The sequence below is a fragment of the Haliotis rubra genome, unplaced genomic scaffold (assembly GCF_003918875.1).
Source record: "Haliotis rubra isolate DU_JTF1 unplaced genomic scaffold, ASM391887v1 Scf1023, whole genome shotgun sequence".
Classification (NCBI taxonomy): domain Eukaryota; kingdom Metazoa; phylum Mollusca; class Gastropoda; order Lepetellida; family Haliotidae; genus Haliotis; species Haliotis rubra.
The window spans coordinates 52,225-75,108 of record NW_025764919.1 but is presented as its reverse complement, the minus strand read 5'-3'; the positions used below and the strand labels follow the sequence as shown (position 1 = coordinate 75,108).

Sequence of the window (22,884 nt, the reverse complement as noted above, 5' to 3'; positions counted from 1 at the left end):
CATTTCCAATATTACAACATTTCTTTCGCCTTTCAGTATTTATTGTCATGTTTGATAAGCTGTTGTGACCAAGGTCTTGTTAAGTTATGATATAATATGCTAAGAACAAGTATACAGTTGAAACACAAATCTTTTCCTATGCATTAATATGAAGGCAATCAGTAGATATATTCAGATTCCAGTTATTGCAGAACAAACCTGAACATAGATACGTTATAATATTGATTTATTAACGAAACGTGTGTGATGCAATATAAAATGATAATATAATATAATTCATGATAGAGAATTGCCTGCTGTCTGACCAACTGGAAAAAATGTCTGATCTAAAGGAATGAATCATGGTCCATGTATATTACATGGAAATAGACAAACGTTGACCTTCAGTACTTGGTGTAGTTTTATACAGAATAACTGAAGATTGAAGCAATTCTTAATAAAGCTCCCCGCTGTTATATGGCTGGAATATTGCCAAGAGTGGCATAAAACTCACTCACTCACTCACTCGCTTTCTCGCTTACTATGCTGGCATGTAATCACACCACGCCTCTGTCACTGACTGTAGTAAACAGGTTGCCGCTGTCACTGACTGTAGTAAACAGGTTGCCACTGTTACTGCCTGTAGTACACAGGTTGCCACTGTCATTGACTGTAGTAAACGGGGCGGTGGGGTAGCCTAATGGTTAAAGCGTTGGCTCGTCACGCCGAAGACCCGGGTTCGAATCCCCACATGGGTACATTGTGTGAAGCCCATTTCTGGTGTCCCCCGCCGTGATTTTGCTGGAATATTGCTAAAAGCGGCGTAAAAGCAAACTCAGTCAATCAGTCAGACTGTAGTAAACAGGTTGCCACTGTCATTGACTGTAGTAAACAGGTTGCTGCAGTTACTGAGTGTAGTAAACAGGTTGCCCCTGTCACTGACTGTAGTAAACAGGTTGCCGCTGTCACTGACTGTAGTAAACAGGTTGTCACTGTCACTGACTGGTAAACAAGTTAACCTTGTCACTGACTGTAGTAGACACGTTTCCACTGTCTCTGGCTGTAGTAAACAGGTTGCTACTGTCACTGGCTGTAGTAAACAGGTTGCTGCTGTCACTGACTGTTGTAAACAGGTTGCCGCTCTCACTGACTTTAGTAGACAGGTTGCCACTGTCACTGACTAGTAAACAGGTTGCTGCAGTTACTGGCTGTAGTAAACAGGTTGCTGCTGTTACTGGCTGTAGTAAACAGGTTGCCACTGTCACTGACTAGTAAACAGGTTGCTGCAGTTACTGGCTGTAGTAAACAGGTTGCCGCTGTCACTGACTGTAGTAAACAGGTTGCCGCTTTAGTGACTGTAGGAAACAGGTTGCCGCTGTCACTGACTGTAGTAAACAGGTTGCCGCTGTCACTGACTGAAGTAAACAGGTTCCCGCTTTTAGTGACTGTAGTAAACAGGTTGCCGCTGTCACTGACTGTAGTAAACAGGTTGCCGCTGTCACTGACTGTAGTAAACAGGTTGTCACTGTCACTAACTGTACTAAACAGGTGGCCGCTGTCACTGACTGTAGTAATCAGGTTGCCGCTGTCAGTGACTGTAGTAGACAGGTTGTCGCTCTCACTGACTGTAGTAGACAGGTTGCCACTGTCACTGACTGTAGTAATCAGGTTGCCGCTGTTACTGGCTGTAGTAAACAGGTTACCACTGTCACTGACTGTAGTAAACAGGTTGCTGCTGTCACTGACTGTATTAGACAGGTTGCCGCTGTTACTGGCTGTAGTAATCAGGTTGCCACTGTCACTGACTGTATTAGACAGGTTGCCGCTGTCACTGACTGTAGTAAACAGGTTGTCACTGTCACTGACTGTATTTGACAGGTTGTCGCTGTCACTGACTGTAGTAAACAGGTCACTCCTGTCACTGACTGTAGTAAACAGGTTGCCACTGTCACTGACTGTAGTAAACAGGTTGTCACTGTCACTGACTGGTAAACAAGTTAACCCTGTCACTGACTGTAGTAGACACGTTTCCACTGTCTCTGGCTGTATTAAACAGGTTGCTGCTGTCACTGACTGTAGTAATCAGGTTGCCGCTGCTACTGGCTGTTGTAAACAGGTGGCCGCTGTCACTGACTGTAGTAGACAGGTTGTCGCTCTCACTGACTGTAGTAGACAGGTTGCCACTGTCACTGACTGTAGTAATCAGGTTGCCGCTGTTACTAGCTGTAGTAAACAGGTTACCACTGTCACTGACTTTAGTAAACAGGTTGCCGCTGTCACTGACTGTATTTGATGGGTTGCCGCTGTTACTGGCTGTAGTAAACAGGTTGCCACTGTCACTGACTAGTAAACAGGTTAGCCCTGTCACTGACTGTATTAGACACATTGCCAGTGTCACTAGCTGTAGTAAACAGGTTACCACTGTCACTGACTGTAGTAAACAGGTTGCCACTCTCACTGACTGTAGTAGACAGGTTGCCACTGTCACTGACTAGTAATCAGGTTGCCGCTGTCACTGGCTGTAGTAAACAGGTTGCCACTCTCACTGACTGTAGTAGACAGGTTGCCACTGTCACTGACTAGTAAACAGGTTGCCGCTGTCACTGACTGTATTAGAAAGGTTGCCTCTGTTACTGAGTATAGTAAACAGGTTGCCGCTGTTACTGAGTGCTCTCAGTGACTGTAGTAGACAGGTTGCCACTGTCACTGAGTGTAGTAAACAGGTGACCGCTGTCACTGACTCTAGTAGACAGGTTGCCGCTGTCACTGACTGTAGTAAACAGGTTGCTGCTGTCACCGACTGTAGTGTCTTAAACAGGTTGCTGCTGTCACTGACTGTAGTAAACAGGTTGCTGCTGTCACTGACTGTAGTTGAGATGTATTGTGGTTGCAGCACGGCCCTGGAGACAGACTTGCGGATTGAGCGGGAGTGGCGCAGCACGTTGCAGCACAGTCTGGAGGAGGAGAAGACACATGGCAGCCAGCTGCTGATGGAGCTGCAGCACATGAAGGACATCAAGCAGGTATTAGACGCCCTCAATACCAGGTCTATTGTGGAGAGGCTGATGCTGCCCTTAATACCACATTCCTTGCAGGGAGGCTCATGCTGCCCTCAATACCAGACCCCATGTAGGGAGGCTGATACTGCCCTCAATACAAGACCCCATGTAGGGAGGCTGATGCTGCCCTCAATACCAGACCCATGTAGGGAGGCTGATGCTGCCCTCAATACCAGACCCCATGTAGGGAGGCTGATGCTGCCCTCAATACCAGACCCCTTGTAGGGAGGCTGATGCTGCCCTCAATACCAGACCCCTTGTAGGGAGGCTGATGCTGCCCTCAATACCAGACCCCATGTAGGGAGGCTGAAGCTGCCCTCAAAACCAGACCCCATGTAGGGAGGCTGATGCTGCCCTCATATTATCCCCCGCAACGCAGCTTTGATGGGTATTAAAATGGACTCTGTCCGTTAAATGGACTCTGTCCGTGCGTGCGTCCGTCCGTCCGTCCGTGCACATTTGTCTTTTCCGGAGCAGAACTCTAAAACCGTTCAATATTTTTTCCCCAAACTTGGCACATACATGGATCTGGTGGTGTACTGGTGCCTTTTGGTAGTTTTGGAATTCTGAATTAAATATTTTTGGCGTTTCCATGGCAAAAAGGTCGACTTTGACTGAAATTGGTGGTAGTGCTCTTTTCCGGAGCAGAACTCTAAAACCGTTCAATATTTCTTCACCAAACTTGGCACATAGATAGATCTGGTGGTATACTTGTGCCTTTTGGTTGTTTTGGAATTCTGAATAAAATATTTTTGGCGTTTCCATGGCAACAAGTTTCACTTAGCCTGAAATTGTGGTAGTGCTCTTTTCCAGAGCTGAACTCTAAAACCATTCAATATTTCTTCACCAAACTTGGCACATAGATAGATCTGGTGGTGTACTTGTGCCTTTTGGTAGTTTTGGAATTCTGAATAAAACATTTTTGGCATTTCCATGGCAACAAGTTTGACTTACACTGAAATTGGTGATAGTGCTTCTTTCTGGAGCAGAACTTTCAAAACCTTTCAATACTCTCCTTCCACTTTTCTACATACACACCTAAATATTTGACATAATCATTACCTCGTAGACATAATCATGAAGAGTATTTTGCCATTGCGGGGGATATTGATGACTTTGTCTTCTTGTATATATTGACTATGATGTTGACTATTGTTCCTTGTTCCAGGAGTATGACAGTCTGCGGCACAAACATGAGCAGCTCGGTCAGACATGTGAGGAACAGGAGAAGGCCTTGTCTGAGCTTGGATCTCATCTCAGCGAGTACGTAGTACCCAGAAATGCCTCCCAAACTGGTTCCATGTACTTATCTGAAAGACCAAATGGTATCCCATGTACTGAATAGATTGACCGAGCAGTAATACACCAAGCAATGGACAGAGTGAGCAAATACGCCACAGACTGGAAAGAGTGACCTAATTCCTCAAGCACTGGACAGAGTGGCCCAGTACCCAAACCACTGGACAGAGCGGCTTGAGTATCAACATCCTGACACGGGACAGAGTGACCAAAACAACCCATGCACAATCTATGTGCTATGGACTATGCACAATAACCGGTGCATTTGTGTAGTCCACATTGTCACCCCATTCACCATCAAGGAAATCACGCTTTGTGAGAAGCGTATGAGATTGTCTGTGGAAGCACCCAAGTGACACTATTTCCGTTCTCCAGTAGGTCACATATGGTTGTGTGTTGAAGGGTCTAGTGCACACCATTTCTGTCCTCCAGTAGGTCACCTATGGTTGTGTGTTAAAGGATCTAGTGCACAACATTTCTGTCCTCCAATAGGTCACCTATGGTTGTGTGTTGAAGGGTCTAGTGCACACCATTTCTGTCCTCCAATAGGTCACCTATGGTTGTGTGTTAAAGGATCTAGTGCACAACATTTCTGTCCTCCAATAGGTCACCTATGGTTGTGTGTTGAAGGATCTAGTGCACACCATTTCTGTCCTCCAGTAGGTCACCTATGGTTGTGTGTTAAAGGATCTAGTGCACAACATTTCTGTCCTCCAATAGGTCACCTATGGTTGTGTGTTGAAGGATCTAGTGCACAACATTTCTGTCCTCCAATAGGTCACCTATGGTTGTGTGTTGAAGGGTCTAGTGCACACCATTTCTGTCCTCCAGTAGGTCACCTATGGTTGTGTGTTTGAAAGGATCTAGTGCACACCATTTCTGTCCTCCAGTAGGTCACCTATGGTTGTGTGTTAAAGGATCTAGTGCACACCATTTCTGTCCTCCAGTAGGTCACCTATGGTTGTGTGTTAAAGGATCTAGTGCACAACATGAATTGTCTTGTCTTGACCATATTAATAGATATTGATGAGATCTGTGACAGAAGGCTGACGTACTGTATGGTGTTGCAGGTCCAAGTTGAAGGTGGAGGACATGCGGGAGGCAAACCTGGTGCTGAAGGAGGCTCAGTGGGTGGGAGACAATGCAGCCACTTCCTGTAAACAGTGCAGCAAGGACTTCTCAATATCCAGGAGAAAGGTGACTTCTTGATCTGTCTTGAGTCCGAGGGATCTTGTGCCATGTGTCAGGGTGAAGGTCACTTGTGTCAGGGAAGGGACGGGTCACGTCATTTGTCACGGAAGGGATAAGTCGTGTGTCATCTGTCATGGAAGGGATGGTTACATGTCATTTGTCAGGGAATTTATGAGTCATGTGTCATATATCAGGGAAGGGATAGGTCATGTGTCACTTGTCAGGGAAGGGATAGGTCACGTCTCATATCAGGAAAGGGAGAGGTCACGTGTCATTTGTTATGGAAGGGATAGCTCACATGTCATATCAGGGAAGGGATAGCTCACATGTCATATCAGGGAAGGGATAGGTCACATGTCATCTGTCATGGAAGGGATGGTCACATGTCATTTGTCAGGGAAGGGATAGGTCACGTGTCATCTGTCATGGAAAAGGTACGTAACGTCTCATTTGTCAGGGAAGGGATAGGTCACATGTCATTTGTCACGGAAGGGATAAGTCACGTGTCCTATCAGAGAAGGGATAGGTTACGTGTCATTTGTCAGGGAAGGGATAGGTCACGTCCCATTTGTCACGGAAGGGATGTCATGTGTCATTTGTCAGGGAAGTTATAGGTCATGTGTCATATTAGGGAAGGGATAGGTCATGTGTCATCGGTCATGAAAGGGATGGTCACATGTCATTTGTCAGAGAAGGGAAAGGTCATGTGTCACTTGTCAAGGAAGGGATGGTCACATGTCATTTGTCAGGGAAGGGATAGGTCACGTGTCACTTGTCATGGAAAGGATACGTCATGTCTCATTTGTCAGGGTAGGGATAGGTCAAATGTCATTTGTCACGGAAGGGATAGGTCACGTGTCATTTGTCAGGAAAGGGATAGGTCATGTGTCATTTGTCAGGAAAGGGATATGTCACGTCTCATTTGTCACGGAAGGGATAGGTCATATATCATTTGTCAGGGAAGTTATAGGTCATGTGTCATATATCAGGGAAGGGATAGGTCACGTGTCATATCAGGGAAGGGATAGGTCACGTGTCATCTGTCATGGAAGGGATAGGTCACATGCCATGTCAGGGAAGGGATAGGTCATGTGTCATCTGTCATGGAAGGGATTGTCATTTGTCAGGGAAGGGAAAGGTCACTTGTCAAGGAAGGGACAGGTCACCAGTTATTTATCAGGGAAGGGATAGGTCACTTGTCATGGAAAGGATACGTCACGTCTCATTTGTCAGGGAAGGGATAGGTCAAATGTCATTTGTCACGGAAGGGATAGGTCACGTGTCATTTATCAGGGAAGGGATAGGTCACGTGTCATTTGTCAGCGAAGGGATATGTCACGTCTCATTTGTCACGGAAGGGATAGGTCATATATCATTTGTCAGGGAAGTTATAGGTCATGTGTCATATATCAGGGAAGGGATAGGTCACGTGTCATTTGTCAGGGAAGGGAAAGGTCACGTGTCATATCAGGGAAGGGATAGGTAATTTGTCAGAGAAGGGATAGGTCACATATCATATCAGGGAAGGGATAGGTCACCTGTCATTGTCAGGGAAGGGATAGGTCACGAGTCATTTGTCAGGGAAGGGATAGGTCATTTGTCGTCATGCGTCAGTGAGCTAGAGGTGTTTGTCTTTAGAACTTTGCATGACTGCAGTGATGTAGCATTACATTTGCCATGTACAGGAAAGATCTTTTCAATTGTTCACAAAAATGTATTGAGATTTTAATAAGACAGGCCTGATTTTGTATATGAACCTTTTAGACTTATTTCAACAGCACCTGTAATGTGAATATCCTCTGTTTTCAGCACCACTGTCGAAACTGTGGAGATATTTTTTGTAATGAATGTTCCGACAATAAAATGCCTCTTCCATCATCGTCAAAGCCTGTGAGAGTCTGTGACAGCTGCCAGGCACTCCTCCTGCAGAGGTACTCTGCCACATAGCCCAGTCTATCTCAATGTCTTCACACCAGCACACAGACGGGAAACACAATGGAACAGGGGGAAGCTCTGTCACATAGCCCGGTCTATCTCAATGTCTTCACATCAGCACACAGACGGGAAACACAATGGAACAGGGGGAAGCTCTGACGCTTTGCCCAGTGTCATACATATGTCTTCACTTCATCGTGCTTGGTTATGGACGTTGACTATGCGAGGTCAAGGACCGTGGAGAGAGTGTTTCTGGGCACATTGAGATTACAGACTATTGGTGCAATATGGACCCCCTTCTTCCTCTTGTGACAACAACTGTGATACGTATAACTGTGGAACAAATTAGGAGCTTGACCACAGACAGGTTGCACTTGCATCAAGAAATATGTATATCAAGATGTTTAAGTGAAGGAATCATTTGTTTAACATGTAGTGACATTTAGTTTCGCATATGGTCTCACAGTTGAGAAAAACAAAGAAACAAAAGCCACTTTCAGAATAATTTTTTCTATTATTCAATGTGATATTTTTGTATTTCTTTCACAAGATATCTACAAAATGTAATGAGTATAGAAATACTGTTGTAGATTGGAGTCAATGCAGAGAGTCACTGCTGGACTGAACATTGACATGATAAGGGAAAAGGTTCTGTGTCAGAACAAGAAAGTTGAATGTTTATGTGAAGGCATTTTGCTTTGATAATCCAAACTTAAGTGCTTTTCAATTTTGATAAAACTGTACAGAACTGAATATGGGCCTCCAACTTCCTGCTTCAGTCAGTATGCTGTCACTGTTTCACTAGCCATTGCCATACTCCACAATCCATATCCTAGTCTAACCAGGTTACCTTGGGTATGTTTCATATGGCTGAGTAGCTTGTAGAAACACAGGCAAAGTAGCTCATGTAACTATTGTGTGTTTCCTATGCTTGCCAAACATTGTTGGGTTTAAAGCACTGGTTCAGCAGGTGCTTGTGGTCGGGTTGGTGATGGATTGTCATTCACAAACCCAAGACTGCGTGGACACACACACGTGGTCATCAGATGATCATCGTCTCTTGGAGGTCTGTCTCCATTACATCCAAGCAGTTTGTCCATACTGTTTATGGTCAACAAATGTTTATGAAAGATAAGCTATGATCAGTCAAATGACAATCCAGTATTTATATCGTTTAAGGATAATGTTGTCTTCATAGTGCAGAAGAGTAAATGGTTAATCCTGCTAAAACATGGATGTCTGCTTTGTTCATTGTAATACATTTGATTTACTGTCAGTGATTGGTTTGTTTTCTTACATTGACATATCCAGTGAATCACATAAGTTAATGATATATATTATATAGTGTATTTTTCAAAGCTACCTAAATAGTGTAGGTAGGCAAGTATAAATAGCATGTAATTAGTGGCTGATGACACATTCATATATTGACATACAGAATGATGTAACGTATCCTTGGCTCGACAGATTCATATACTGACATACAGAATGATGTAACGTATCCTTGGCTCGACAGATTCATATACTGACATACAGAATAATGTAACGTATCCTTGGCCCGACAGATTCATATACTGACATACAGAATGATGTAACGTATCCTTGGCGCGACACATTCATATATTGACATACAGAATGATGTAACGTATCCTTGGCTCGACAGATTCATATACTGACATACAGAATGATGTAACGTATCCTTGGCTCGACAGATTCATATACTGACATACAGAATAATGTAATGTATCCTTGGCTCGACAGATTCATATACTGACAGACAGAATGATGTAATGTATCCTTGGCCCGACAGATTCATATACTGACATACAGAATAATGTAACGTATCCTTGGCTCGACAGATTCATATACTGACAGACAGAATGATGTAACGTATCCTTGGCCCGACAGATTCATATACTGACATACAGAATAATGTAATGTATCCTTGGCTCGACAGATTCATATAATGACAGACAGAATGATGTAACGTATCCTTGGCCCGACAGATTCATATACTGACATACAGAATAATGTAACGTATCCTTGGCTCGACAGATTCATATACTGACATACAGAATAATGTAATGTATCCTTGGCTCGACAGATTCATATAATGACAGACAGAATGATGTAACGTATCCTTGGCCCGACAGATTCATATACTGACAGACAGAATGATGTAACGTATCCTTGGCCCGACAGATTCATATACTGACATACAGAATAATGTAACGTATCCTTGGCTCGACAGATTCATATATTGACATACAGAATGATGTAATATATCCTTGGCCCGACAGATTCATATACTGACATACAGAATGATGTAATGTATCCTTGGCTCGACAGATTCATATACTGACATACAGAATGATGTAACGTATCCTTGGCTCGACAGATTCATATACTGACATACAGAATGATGTAATGTATCCTTGGCCCGACAGATTCATATACTGACATACAGAATGATGTAATGTATCCTTGGCCCGACAGATTCATATACTGACATACAGAATGATGTAACATATCCTTGGCCCGACAGATTCATATACTGACAGACAGAATGATAAAAGTGTTCCCTCTCCAGTCATCTACTGTGGCACTTCCCACTCTGGTTGTAGCCAAAACACCTGTAAATCCCATACTTTAACACATACTTACGACAGTTGTAGTCCCTATGATTGCTGAGTGGACTGAGGTCCCTGTTCCATTAAACAGACCTCGACACTCACTACTCCACCAATAACTACACCATGTGATGGCCTGACATCATTACGGGTGCATCTGTACTACTGCTGCCAAGTTGCCAAGGGGTTTTTTTCGGGTACATTGTTTCATGGACAGTCACTGTGTATGGTTTAACTGTTTATTAAAGTACCCATCTGTAGAAAGACTCTGGTTAGATTCCCCTAATGAATACAATGTGTGAAACCCATTTCAGAGGTCACCAATGGGAGACTAACAGAATATTGCAAAAGCACTGCTTGTAGTGTGAGATCACTTCTCCATTTTGCCATTATCGACAGTGTAGCCAAAGGTTGTTTTGTTGTTGGGTAAACTGCTTTGTAGATGTAGTCTGAAGCTTGATTATAATTCTCATCAGAATATAAGTTGATTGAAAGGGAATGCTAGAACTTGAATTAGTTTTAGAATGTCAAACAGAACCACCTTTTGTGCTCATCGAAATAGAGCATGGGGGTTACGAGGTCCTTGTCATAACCTTTCTGTTAGAATTAATCATTAAGGGGTTTTCAGATACAAACAATACAGGGACAGTTCTCCAGAACTCTCTTCATAGGATCAGAAATTCAGTGACACCCACTCGTGTTACATGTCTGATATGGCAAATTTGAGTTAATGGATATAAGTTGCCAACAGTTATGAGAAGAGTCCATGACTTTGCACAGGTAAGTGCACTGGAAGCATTAGATGATTCTGATGCTATTGTCATGCAGGTGCAGGGTGTGTGGTGTCCTAAACCTCAGGCTGACAGGTTTTGTGTCAGTATGAACACAACATTAGCCTCATTTCAAGTCAATTCTCTGTCAGTTTCTTAAGCTCATAAGGCTGTTAAACACATCTGATAAGGTAGGTTTGGTAGTGGTACTGTCCACTGTCAGGGCAAGGTGTATAGGATGTACATATGTAACACCATCTTCAAAATATTTGCTTTCATTGTGATTGACATGTATTAGGATGAGAAAAGTCAAAATGAAGTAATATAAGAACAGATGGGACATTTATTGATTGTCATCCTATCTTCATTAGATCAACCTGGGATGAGTGATGTGGATACTGCTATACGTTTAAAGTGTATATGCATCAGTGTGCTCATCCAGGTCAGGTTTGGTCAGTACAAGTTGACCTTGGTCAAGGACTTATTGGCTTGATTTGTGCAGTTCTTCTCTCTAAGCACAGCCAAGAACAAAACTGATCATACTCATGTGAACTGGTGTGTGTATACAGCTAGGCTGTGTGGCTATGTGTATATATGTATTTATGTATTCTGTATTTATGTAAATATTCAACAAATGTGTATGTGTATGTATCTGGACAAATATAGATTTATAAAATCTAACCAATAAAGGCATTTGAAGAACTCCTATTTCTCATTTTTGGACCATGACCAGAAGTCCTTTCAGATTTCCACTGTTGTGTGAATGGGTTTTGTAGCAATCAAAGACTGAGTTACCCAGAACCCCCATTACATCACTCAAAGACATAGTGGCTGTGATGGAATCTGTGCTCTGGTAAATGCATCAATGTGTCAAGGGACATTGCTGTAAAACCAGTCTTGCCTACCTTTGGGCTTGATGCTGTTACCTTTGTAGAGAATATGCCCTAAGGTGGTATGAAGTTCACTGGTGGAACGATTCGAGCTTGGAATAGGGCCCAAGCAACCTTTGCTGCTTGAAAGAGGCAACAGCACTTGTCAGGTGACTCTGCAATTTGGTTACTGTATGTTGTTATGCACAGAGATACTGGATGAAGGTATCTAACCCAAACTATATAGTCCTCGAATTCCTATAGGCATGAGCATTTCTTAATTACCACCTGAATTTAAGGGCAGTTTTAATAATTTTGGTCATTCCTTAGCCTACTTCGCCAACTGGAATGCACATGTAATATCTCACACAATACCTCAAACGCAATGGGTCACATTTTCACGTGCTGTGACGCATTGGGTGAGCAGTTTTATGCAGTGTTGCAGTGACTGTGTCACAACTGATGCACATGATTGAAAGATTAACTATCCTTGATGTGACAAGACCTAGTCTTTCAGGAAGTACACAAAGGCAAGTTGTTGAAGTGCATGACATGCGCAGTATCGGTGCATGAACATTAACCACACAGTTAGTGGACTTACGAGGAAACACGTGGATGCCTGTGCAGTAAAGGATCGTATGTCCGTGATGACCGAGGCATAATTCGTCTGGCAAAATGCAAACCCATACCGAAGAACTGCTCGGGAATGGTGAGCGGAATTCTGACTTCTTCACCAGCACCATCAGAAGGAGGCTGCTGGCCTAAGGGTAAGATAAGACGTCCTTCCCTCACTGACAGACAAGCGCAGGCATTCTGACCAGGTGCAGGCTCCGAGAAAACCGCAACTTAAGGACATGGAGTTGTTTTTTTAGGTCTAATGAAAGTCGACATCTTCACGTTATCGACGGCCGTTGTCGGGTATGTAAACGTCGCAACGAGGCATACCACAAGGAGATTATCAAAGCTGCGGAATCCCTTGGTGGTGGCTCGATCAGTGATGGTGTGAGGTTGCGTTTGGTATGACAGCAAGTTAGATCTCATTACACTGCCTGTTACAACAGTGGTCAACGTTATCCACTGGGTGCCGCCGTCGTGCCCTTGCCAGTCCTCCGATATTCATGGCTAGACCGCTACAGTAGTCATCGCCCATTTGCAGAACTATGTCACCATACCATTACCATGGTCCGAGACCCGATATGAACCCCTTCGGAAATCGGGGGGAATATTTCGGAAGCTATATTCGAGGTAGATCCTCCCGTTCAAAGCTGAACTGACGCTGGCACTTCACGAGTAATGGCAGAGGATTCCGATGCTGAGAATTCGACGCATGATTGTCAGTATGAGGATTAGACTGGCAGTGTTATATGTGTGCCAGAGGTATTGACGCCAGATACTGATGTGGTCGCCTGTGGTGGCACATATAATCTCAGTAATCTTGAGAACTGCGTGACAAACAGACTGGTCATGGTGGCCATATTTTGTTGACATTCACGTTGTTGTGTAGTCCTCAAATTCCTCACGAGTGAATTGTTATCAAATTTCAATTTCAGTTTTGGTTTTGTATTAATCAGAATAAAATATGTAGCAGTTAATACGCGGATTTGGTATTTAACGCACATAAAGAACATGTAGCGTTCTCGTGACTACATACAACTGAAACCAACCATTGGTTATACCTACTTGGGTTGTCAGTCAAGACGTGATGAGGTAACTTTACGATGTCATATTGGCCACAGTCGGTTTACTTATGACTATCTGCTGAAAATGGAGATGGACCTCCTATGAGTATATCTTGCGATGAAGTGTTCACCATCAAGCATATTCTGCTTGACTTTGCGGACTTTTTAAATGCAAAGGATTATCATTATGAAGCGACAAATCTGAAAGATCTGTATTCCCGCGGGGGTGGGCATCTCATTGCTAACAACCTGAATCAATCTGTATCAGAAAGTGTAACTATGTAATGTGAATGACGAATTGCTTGTTTTTTAATTTGGGGCTTTGACATTTTCTGTTTAAATATAATAACGTAATGAATATATATGTTTTTTATCAAAAAATCATTTGATCTTTGTACTTAAAATGTTTATGAATACAGACATGATCTCGTCACTAATAGCTGGAATAATGCCGATGTGACGTAAAGCCCAACTCAGCTCAACATTAAATGGTTGTTACTTGATTAAAGTTCATATGTACATATTAAACCTAAACCCTACACACTGGATGGAGTTATCCTGGTCAAACTACCGCCTTGGTATTCCTATGTTGAACGGAAGCCCTCGATGCTCGATGAAGTTGTCCCAGTTGAACTACAAGCACGTCACCTGTCCATACTTACAAAGTGGAACTTAAATTGAGTTATATAAGTGAACATCACATGCACTCCCATCACAAGGGACCGCCTCCGTGGTGTAGTGGTTAGAGCGTCCGCCCGGGGAGCGGAAGGTCGCGGGTTCGATCCACGACCGCGTCATACCGAAAGACGTTAAAATATGGTACTTGTTGGTCCCTGTCTGGCGCTCAGCATTAATGGGTACAACAAGGACTGGTCGGCTCGGAGTCAGTATAATGTGTCTGAGTGGGGTATTCATGCTTCACTGCGGCATGGTATCTCAGTGGGCTAGCACTATAAAACCAGCTTCAGTCTGGGCTAGTACAAGCAGCCGCACATGCACATACACACGCATGCACGTCGTCATAGGAGCGAAATATTCTCAAGCACGACGTTAAACCCAATTTCACCTCACCTCACCTCACCCATCACAAGGCGTCTGAGGTGTCTCGGTGTGCATGGACGTGCTAGAATCCACATCATGGATTCGAGTTCCGTATCCTCCCGCATTAAGCCGACTTGCCCTGCTACAACGCTTACACCAAGCTCGCCCATTTGCAAGTTGTTGGTCGGAAAGGCGTGTCATGAGTCCAGTAACTGAATACCCAATGTCCATTACGCTAATGGTCCATTAGGATAACATGTCCACACAATCTAAATACTATGAAAATTAAACACTCCTTGAATCCCGAATGCTTTGTGGCTCGTCCATTTTCTCATCTTGAATCCCGAATACTATGTGAATCCTGAATACCCTGTAATTATCAGTGGCTTGTCCATTTTCCCTCCCTGAATCCCGAATACTATGTGAATCCTGAATATCCTTTAATTATCAGTGGCTTCTCCATTTTCCCTCCCTGAATCCCAGAATACAATGTGAATCGATGTGATTAAAATTGATAAAAATATGAAAAGAGAGATTGCTAGGATATCGTAACAAAATTAATAAAACCATATTCATTCACTTTTAAACATTATGTCTGCCTACCAGATGCTTTTTCATATTTCCATCACACATATCTATACGACAGTGCTGAGTAATGACTGTCCTCTATTAAAACAGCTCCCTGATACCGTATAAATGTCGAACAAGCATCGTTCGTTAGTAAGTGTTTACAATATATTTCTCTTTATTCGTGTATTTATATACTTGAATTTTGAAACAACATTTGCACAAACCTGCTTGTTTGAATACCTTTTAACCCTCAAAACCGTTACCGTAGGCCCACGTAACACCAAAACACTAGTGTACGCGAGAACGTATCAATGTAAATTACCTCCCTTTGATCGAAGCCCCTCAGTGATATCCCACCTGATCACTGCAGGCTCGGCCAGAGTGCGGATTGTCATTTCTTCATACACATTGATAACAAATTTGAAGGAGTGGCATTGGAAGCGTCATTATTTCCATTACGTAATGTTTACCGATAAAATCGCCGCCCACCTACACGAGCAATAGTTCTAAAAATAGAAATGACATGCTCCGGCGTCGCCAGTCGATGTGAGACAGACGACTGTCGAGAACAACACCCTCTCCGGAGTGGGTGCTCTTTAATGTGGTAAGTTTAGAATTGATCCTTATGACCGCGCGTAACGAGTGGACATATGGGGCGCATATTAGTGTCGGGGCCAGAGAGCATACCGCCTTCTGGTCAATGATACATGCCGGTATGAATCCTGGAGAGGTTCGCGTACTCTGTGGGACAGGAGACATTCGGCCAAATGTAGGTCATGCTCTTTGACCCTGAGCATGCGCAGTCGATATAGTTATAACAACACAACTGGGAAGTACGATTTTCGTGGAAATTGGAAGTATTTGAGAAGTTGGCGGTACACTCGCACGCATGTCAGTTTGGTGGTATTTTTACCGAGTTGCGGTCGTTTGAGAAGGTAAACATCTTTCTATGAACGATTTGAGTTTTAAATTTGCTGTAGAGTTGAAATTTTCGCGGGAGATATCAACAGATATGTAGCTCTTCGTAAAGTTGGAGGTCATGTCAAGATAAGACTACTGAAGCTGTAGCTACTGAATTCAAAATGGTAATTATGCCCCACGGACGTCTTAGTTAATGATCAATTACACGTGTAGGAATGGCGAAACGTCTGCAATATTGCCGATGCAATGTTTAGTTGTAACTCACTGCAATCGTAGCGGTGCAGGTAATATCAATCATTGGCTTGTCTGGCTCAGTCGCGATTATAGTTCAGGTTGACAGGCTGCCGTATAGTCATGTGACTTGAAGATCTGAACGTATTTATGGGTTTTTTGTTTTATATTTTCTATATATTTTTTAATACGTTGCTTAGAATTTGTCGTTTTACTCCACATTTTGGTGAAATATCCCAGCTATATGACAGAAACCTGGAATTATGCACGTTGATAAAGATGCCGGTCATATTCGACTCGCAATGCAAGAGCCTGGTCAAAGCCGAAATGTCCCGTTGTCACTGGAGTTTACTATCCCTGAAGCATTCCTTCTATAGCCCACTCCGTGGTAGGTAGATACAGTGTCTGCTTGGGGAGCGGCAGGTCACTGGTTCGATCCCCGGATGGGTCACACCAAAAGACCTTTAATAAGGGGCGTAGCTACCATTATAAAAACAGCCCGGGCTTACACATGATTGTTGCTAAAAAGGTTGGGCAAGCCCTCAATACTATCTAAATATAAAACTGTTAATGACTGTACTCGTAGTTGCCCAGTATGTCGCTCGGCATGTCAACTTGGAGTTGGTAGTCTGAGATGGAGTTCCGTGAACTGTGACGGTGGAAGAGCTCAAAAGTTGCTGCTTGAAATGTTGCAAACAATTTAATAATTAATATATGTTTTTATCAAAACTTTAAAACTGAAATTAAGATAGATATTTGTTAAGGTAAAGTGAAGACAAATTTTCATTTTCACTTGAACACCACTTATGATTATGCTTTTGTGGTGATGTATATTATGACAGGCGGTCAAGTGTGTTGAAGAAACACGGCTGTCCAAACAAATACGTAACTCGTCTAAGTAACTATGACGGCCTTTACCAAGTTCTATTCTACTGCGGCTATGTAACTCGTCGACGTCTGGTCTGCTCCAGATTCAATTATGGTTTTTTACTTAATTTATGTTTTGTTGTCTTGTACCCGGAATATTGCTGGGCGCGGCGTAAAACAACAAACCATATCACACCATGTTAAGGTTTTGATTTTTTCACTTTGCAGATGCATGGTGTGGAGCGCGGACTGACAAGGTCACAGAGGTGACTGTGGAGCAGCTGTCCTGCAGTGTCCCTCCCTGGATATACCATAAACCTCATTGATTGATAGGGTGGAGATGGACCCTCGGGTCCTGAGGATTCATTCATTTCTTAAATACAAACTCCACTGAAGTAAAGACTTAAGGAACTGCACGCTTGAGATGTGTTCTGTTAGGGTGAGCTGGCCGTGACGGGATAGATAGGTCGGAAGGGTCACCATGTTAACGTCATGGACCAGCATGGCGACGATGTTGATGGAGGTTGTGGAGAGGGGGGACGTTGAGCTGGTAAAGATCCTACTCAAGGCTGGATGTGATGTGTCATGTTCAGTGGATGACTACGGTAATAAGGCTCTGCATATAGCGGCGAATGCTGGAAACGTGGAGCTGATCAACCTTCTGCTTGACAGTGGATGCGACGTGTCTGCTCGGAACATACACGGTGATACCGCCCTGTTGATAGCAGTCAAGGCAGGGCATCTCCAAGCGTTTCAAAGGTTACTGGAAGCAGGGAGTGAGTTCGATCCACATGAAGAGCGGAATATTTGGGGCTTGACACCACTGATGTATGCAGTCAGGAACGACCACATTGACATAGTCAACTTTCTCCTGGCTCGTATCGACTGTGTAAACCACGCCAACAGGGGCGGCCAGACGGCGTTGTTAGAAGCGTGTAACGGAGGCTTCATGGATTGTACGGATGCTCTGTTACGAGCAGGTGCGTCCCCCGAGATGGCCGACGTTCACGGCCAGAGCCCTTTGATGGTGGCCGTGAGGAAATGGCATCAAGGCTGCGTGAAAGTTTTGTTACAACATGGCGCCAACCCGTGCAAGGAATCAGTGACCCTTCATAGCCGCCGATGGGTGAGCATGACACCCATGTACGCGGCCCTGTATTCTGGACGCATTGACATGGTGCGTATGTTGTGGGCAACCAGGCCGTGTTCAGAAGCAGACCTGTTCCGGTTCAGCCTCGTCCCTGACCTCCGACAACGAGTTGAAGAACAGAACCCGGATGTGTGGGCTTGGCTGGTGACGAACTGCCAGACCCCACACTCACTAGGCAGCCTGTGCCACAGAGCTGTGTCTCAACTTGTCGGGTACACCTCGGGTAGGAACTGTAGGCTACAGTCACTGGATGTACCCGCAGAGCTGAAGAAGAAGTTACTCTTGCTAGATTTGTGATACGTTTTGGAACATTGTATATTTTTTATTATTCAAGATAAACATAATTGTACGGTATTTCAGTGTTGTTGATCGTCATTGTAGCACGCACGACGACGTCAGCCTACGAAGACGTGACAAGATAAATCCGTATATGTACATGATATTGTGCCAGTGCTAATGTTCTATAACAATCTCCAGCAAATGAATCCGCTATCAGCCAAAGTCCAGGGTTGACCAGTGTGGTACAAGGCGCGGTATCCATGCAGTCCATGGCTGGCCAAGGTGTGCAGTCTATCAGATTCTGATTGTATGTAAACGCGAATCATCTAGTCTTTGGCGTACAGGAAGTAACGATCACATGAGCGTAGGATCCTTGTCAGAAGTTTCCATCCAAGGAAACTGCGACGACATGCTTTGAACATATATCAGATTTTCGTGTTTACGACGTCCTTCTCGTCGTAACAGATGGTGTAACCGTCGTTATCCACGCCTTTCAGCTGGTCGGGGCCCGTGTCCTCCTCCTCAGAGGGGGCAGGCAGATACTTGTACCAGCGCGCTACCAGCACAAAGCCGAAGAAGTTGAGGAGCATCAGGCCGCCCAACAGGAAAAATAAATACTCCGCCTTTCCGTTGTTGATGTCGTCAGGGAACCAGGGATCTGAAGGGGAAGGGTTAATGTTCTGTAGCATACACACATGCGTACGTAGGTGCGTCCCAAGATGACAGGCAGTGTTAATGTTGTTTTGCATACGCAAATGTACGTACACGTTAAAATGAACGTGCGCGTTAATATTATATAATGTACACACACGTACGTACAAGTTAAAATGAACGGGAGAAAGAGAGCGTTAATGGTCAGTAACATACACACGTACGTACCATGGTGAAAGTGTGCGTTAGTGGTAAGTAACATACACACGTACGTACCATGGTGAAAGGGTGCCTTAATGGTCGGTAACATACACACGTACGTACCATGGTGAAAGTGTGCGTTAGTGGTAAGTAACATACACACGTACGTACTAAGGTGAAAGGGTGCGTTAATGGTCGGTAACATACACACGTACGTACCATGGTGAAAGTGTGCGTTAATGGTAAGTAACACGTACGTACTAAGGTGAAAGGGTGCCTTAATGGTCAGTAACATACACACGTACGTACCATGGTGAAAGAGTGCGTTAATGGTTATTAACATACACACGTACGTACCAAGGTGAAAGGGAGCGTTAACGGTCAGTAACATGCACACATACATGTACGTACGTACCAAGGTGAAAGGGAGCGTTAATGGGCAGTAACATACATGGATGTAATACAACGATACATAGTGCATACTTATAGACTGACATACACACCCGTAGTTCAGGGTTTACAGACAAAGGTAGTTCCGTTGTCTACAAGGACACCATCAATCGCTAACAGGATGAGTACAAGTTGCTTGGTTACGGAATTGATAAATTCGATGATTCATGATTTGCACTATCAACAACTTGTCAAGCTGGAGTTATTTGGGTTATTTGCACGCCATTGAAACTTACCAGCTTTTGTGGCAGCTTCGACAATTTTGAGAATGGCTGACGATACGAAGCTGCCTAATCCGGAAGTCATGAGGAACAGCCCTGTAAGGAGCCCCTGCATGGACGGGGGCGCTTGTGTGAAGGCGAATTCCAGACCTGCAGAAATATACACGGATCTTGTCTAGTCTGCAAAGTTTAATGAGCTAATGACATTGTCATTATTCTGCCGAAAATATGTATGGTATAACAACCTACAGGGTAAATTCATATAATCGTTCTATCCACGACTACCGGGTACCCTGATATAGCCGTTCCATCCACGACTACCGGGTACCCTGATATAGCCGTTCTATCTACGACTACCGGGTACCCTGATATAGCCGTTCTATCCACGAGTACCCTGATATAGCCGTTCTATCTACGACTACCGGGTACCCTGATATAGCCGTTCTATTCACGGGTACCCTGATATATCCGTTCTATCCACGAGTACCGGGTACCCTGATATAGCCGTTCTATCTACGACTACCGGGTACCCTGATATAGCCGTATGTAGCTGTACTATTCCCGACTACAGGATACAGCGATATAGCTCTAATATTCCCGACTACAGGATACAGCGATATAGCTCTAATATTCCCGAGTACAGGATACAGCGATATAGCTCTAATATTCCCGACTACAGGATACAGCGATATAGCTCTAATATTCCCGACTACAGGATATAGCTCTAATATTCCCGACTACAGGATACAGCGATATAGCTCTAATATTCCCGACTACAGGATACAGCTCTAATATTCCCGACTACAGGATATAGCTCTAATATTCCCGACTACAGGATACAGCGATATAGCTCTAATATTCCCGACTACAGGATATAGCTCTAATATTCCCGACTACAGGATACAGCAATATAGCTCTAATATTCCCGACTACAGGATACAGCTCTAATTTTCCCGACTACAGGATACAGCGATATAGCTCTAATATTCCCGACTACAGGATACAGCGATATAGCTCTAATATTCCCGACTACAGGATACAGCGATATAGCTCTAATATTCCCGACTATAGGATACAGCGATATAGCTCTAATATTCCCGACTACAGGATACAGCGATATAGCTCTAATATTCCCGACTACAGGATATAGCTCTAATATTCCCGACTACAGGATACACCGATATAGCTGACTACACGGCACTTTGATGTAGTAACGTTAATTCTGACGTCAAGAGGCCATGTTGTACAGAAGTGTTATGCCCACATGGCTCGGTGTCAAGGTCAGTGTAGCTAGCTGTGCAAACTTGTTTTTAATTGACATGTTCTCTCACCTGTGATGCTGGCAAATACTTCGCTTGCTCCCACAAAGGCATACTCTGGGATCTGTACGAACACCGACATTGAGGATGCGTTGAACCTCTCATGCCCCAGCACCTGGACGACGGCGCCGTTGGCAGCGATGTCCTTCTTCCTGTAGATCTCCACTATCCCCGCCACTACCACGGATCCCCCAGCAAGCAAGAGACCGACACCTGCACAAGGGGGGAAATACTATGTAACTCTACCCATTTCACGTTCAGACTGCCTAGATGGTGGTAGCATCGTCAGTAGTTTCCTGAAGCACCCTTGGCTCCAGCATCTCCCAATCTCCCATATAGCCGCAGATATATTGAAGTAATGGTGTTCTAGTTCACCCCAGGCGTTAATCAGTGGTACAGGTATTGGTATTTAAGAAGGCCTCACCCATTCGCTGGAGATGTGTGAGAGGACGACCCATCCTTTCGAAGCAAGGATATAAGACACGGTCCACAAGGGGGATTAGCAGCAGGATGATGATGGTGTTGAAGATGTTCAGCATGGCGGCGGGGATCTTGATGTCCCCCACCTTGACGTTCATCCTCTCAGCTTGCAAGAAGAACGTTGACTGCATCTTTATAACAAAACATACTCACGGTATCTTATGAAATTACGACACATAGCTTGGTAAAAATTGTATTCAAAGACTGGTAACTTTTGATGATCTAATCATGACGCTATTTTTAATACTGGGTTTGACATTCTCTTTTACACCCAACTATAATTGGCTTAGTTTCCGGCAATACGCTTGCTTTGTGCTTGAATGTAATGGACGGTCTTCCCAACGCTTAAATATATTGACGTTCAAAATACAGTGAGCACCTGGTGTTTTGAGAATACTTTTTAGAAAATGTTTTGTTTCTGACTTACGAGTCACAGACATGTCTGTGGCGTTTTGGCAACATCTACACAATGTTTGAATGTTTGCGACTTGTAAGTCACAATCAGAACACTTTTCAAACTATTTACGATGTCTTTCTTTCAAAATGATCCAAAGCCAGCAAATGTTTACTTTCTTGTGTACATCAGTTTATGTTGTTGTTTGACTCATTCCCCTGGGCTCGACCTTGCCTATATTGAAGGGTAGTGTAAGGTGTAGCGCACATCGTATTCTAAGGTCAAGGTTACCTCTGATTCTAGGGTTATGTCATTTCGTGTTTGGTGGATAAAGCAAGTTATATTCTACAGTTTATATTAGGTCTATTCTGGGTCTAATATGAGGGTTTTTTCAAGGTCAGGTCCTATTTTAGCGTTCACGCCAGGGTCATGTGTTATTCTTTGGTTAATATCTATTCTTAGGCTAATGGCAGGTAGTATTGTATAAAGTGTGGGTACCTGGGAGTAGATGGCCCAGTAGAAGATCATGAGTAGATACACAGGCATGACTCTCAACACACTGACAGCGCCATCTACAGTCGCGTCATTAATCGTCCCGCCGTTCCTCTTCCTCACCCGCTCAAAGTCGCCACAGCCTTTACGCCACACATTGAACACCGTGGCCAGCACGCTCTCTGAAACAACTCTCACTTGTTACT

At 43.9% G+C, this 22,884-nt stretch overlaps 3 protein-coding genes and 1 long non-coding RNA gene across 8 annotated transcripts in view; 3 read left to right on the top strand and 1 right to left on the bottom strand.

Annotated features, from left to right (window-relative positions):
- LOC124271131 (RUN and FYVE domain-containing protein 2-like) overlaps positions 1 to 11,565 on the top strand; it is an 88,707-nt gene extending 77,142 nt beyond the window's left edge. For all 3 annotated transcript variants that reach the window (XM_046706215.1, XM_046706202.1, XM_046706208.1), the window contains 4 exons: positions 2,873 to 3,002; positions 4,207 to 4,301; positions 5,408 to 5,534; positions 7,338 to 11,565. In XM_046706215.1, the coding sequence (XP_046562171.1) occupies positions 2,873 to 3,002; positions 4,207 to 4,301; positions 5,408 to 5,534; positions 7,338 to 7,475 (490 nt within the window). In that variant the 3' untranslated portion in view covers positions 7,476 to 11,565. The remainder of the gene's footprint in view (positions 1 to 2,872; positions 3,003 to 4,206; positions 4,302 to 5,407; positions 5,535 to 7,337) is intronic.
- A 3,832-nt stretch (positions 11,566 to 15,397) lies between these two features.
- LOC124271163 (ankyrin repeat domain-containing protein 17-like) lies at positions 15,398 to 18,545 on the top strand. 3 transcript variants are annotated; one of them, XM_046706260.1, is made up of 3 exons: positions 15,398 to 15,626; positions 17,270 to 17,555; positions 17,631 to 18,545. In XM_046706260.1, the coding sequence occupies exons 2-3, from the start codon at positions 17,523 to 17,525 to the stop codon at positions 18,486 to 18,488; spliced, it is 891 nt and encodes a 296-aa protein (XP_046562216.1). In that variant the 5' UTR covers positions 15,398 to 15,626; positions 17,270 to 17,522; the 3' UTR covers positions 18,489 to 18,545. The 3 variants fall into 3 exon arrangements, with proteins under 3 accessions (XP_046562216.1, XP_046562197.1, XP_046562206.1); XM_046706241.1 differs by having other exon boundaries at positions 17,270 to 18,545; XM_046706250.1 differs by lacking the exon at positions 15,398 to 15,626 and adding an exon at positions 15,808 to 15,957 and having other exon boundaries at positions 17,270 to 18,545.
- Positions 18,493 to 22,884, bottom strand: part of LOC124271154 (solute carrier family 15 member 4-like) — a 25,585-nt gene continuing 21,193 nt past the window's right edge. Inside the window, exons 7-11 of the mRNA XM_046706227.1 lie at positions 22,685 to 22,860; positions 21,737 to 21,923; positions 21,325 to 21,525; positions 20,009 to 20,143; positions 18,493 to 19,128 (exon numbers count right to left, since the gene is read on the bottom strand). Coding sequence (XP_046562183.1) covers positions 18,896 to 19,128; positions 20,009 to 20,143; positions 21,325 to 21,525; positions 21,737 to 21,923; positions 22,685 to 22,860 — 932 coding nt within the window. The 3' untranslated portion in view covers positions 18,493 to 18,895. The remainder of the gene's footprint in view (positions 19,129 to 20,008; positions 20,144 to 21,324; positions 21,526 to 21,736; positions 21,924 to 22,684; positions 22,861 to 22,884) is intronic.
- Positions 19,484 to 19,750, top strand: LOC124271195. The gene is made up of 3 exons (XR_006896972.1): positions 19,484 to 19,545; positions 19,588 to 19,635; positions 19,684 to 19,750. It is a non-coding gene; the product is annotated as an uncharacterized LOC124271195 (long non-coding RNA).

Coding starts and splice junctions, on each gene's coding strand:
- LOC124271163 (XM_046706241.1), top strand. CDS start 17,523: ATGTTAACGTCATGGACCAGCATGGCGACGATGTTGATGGAGGTTGTG.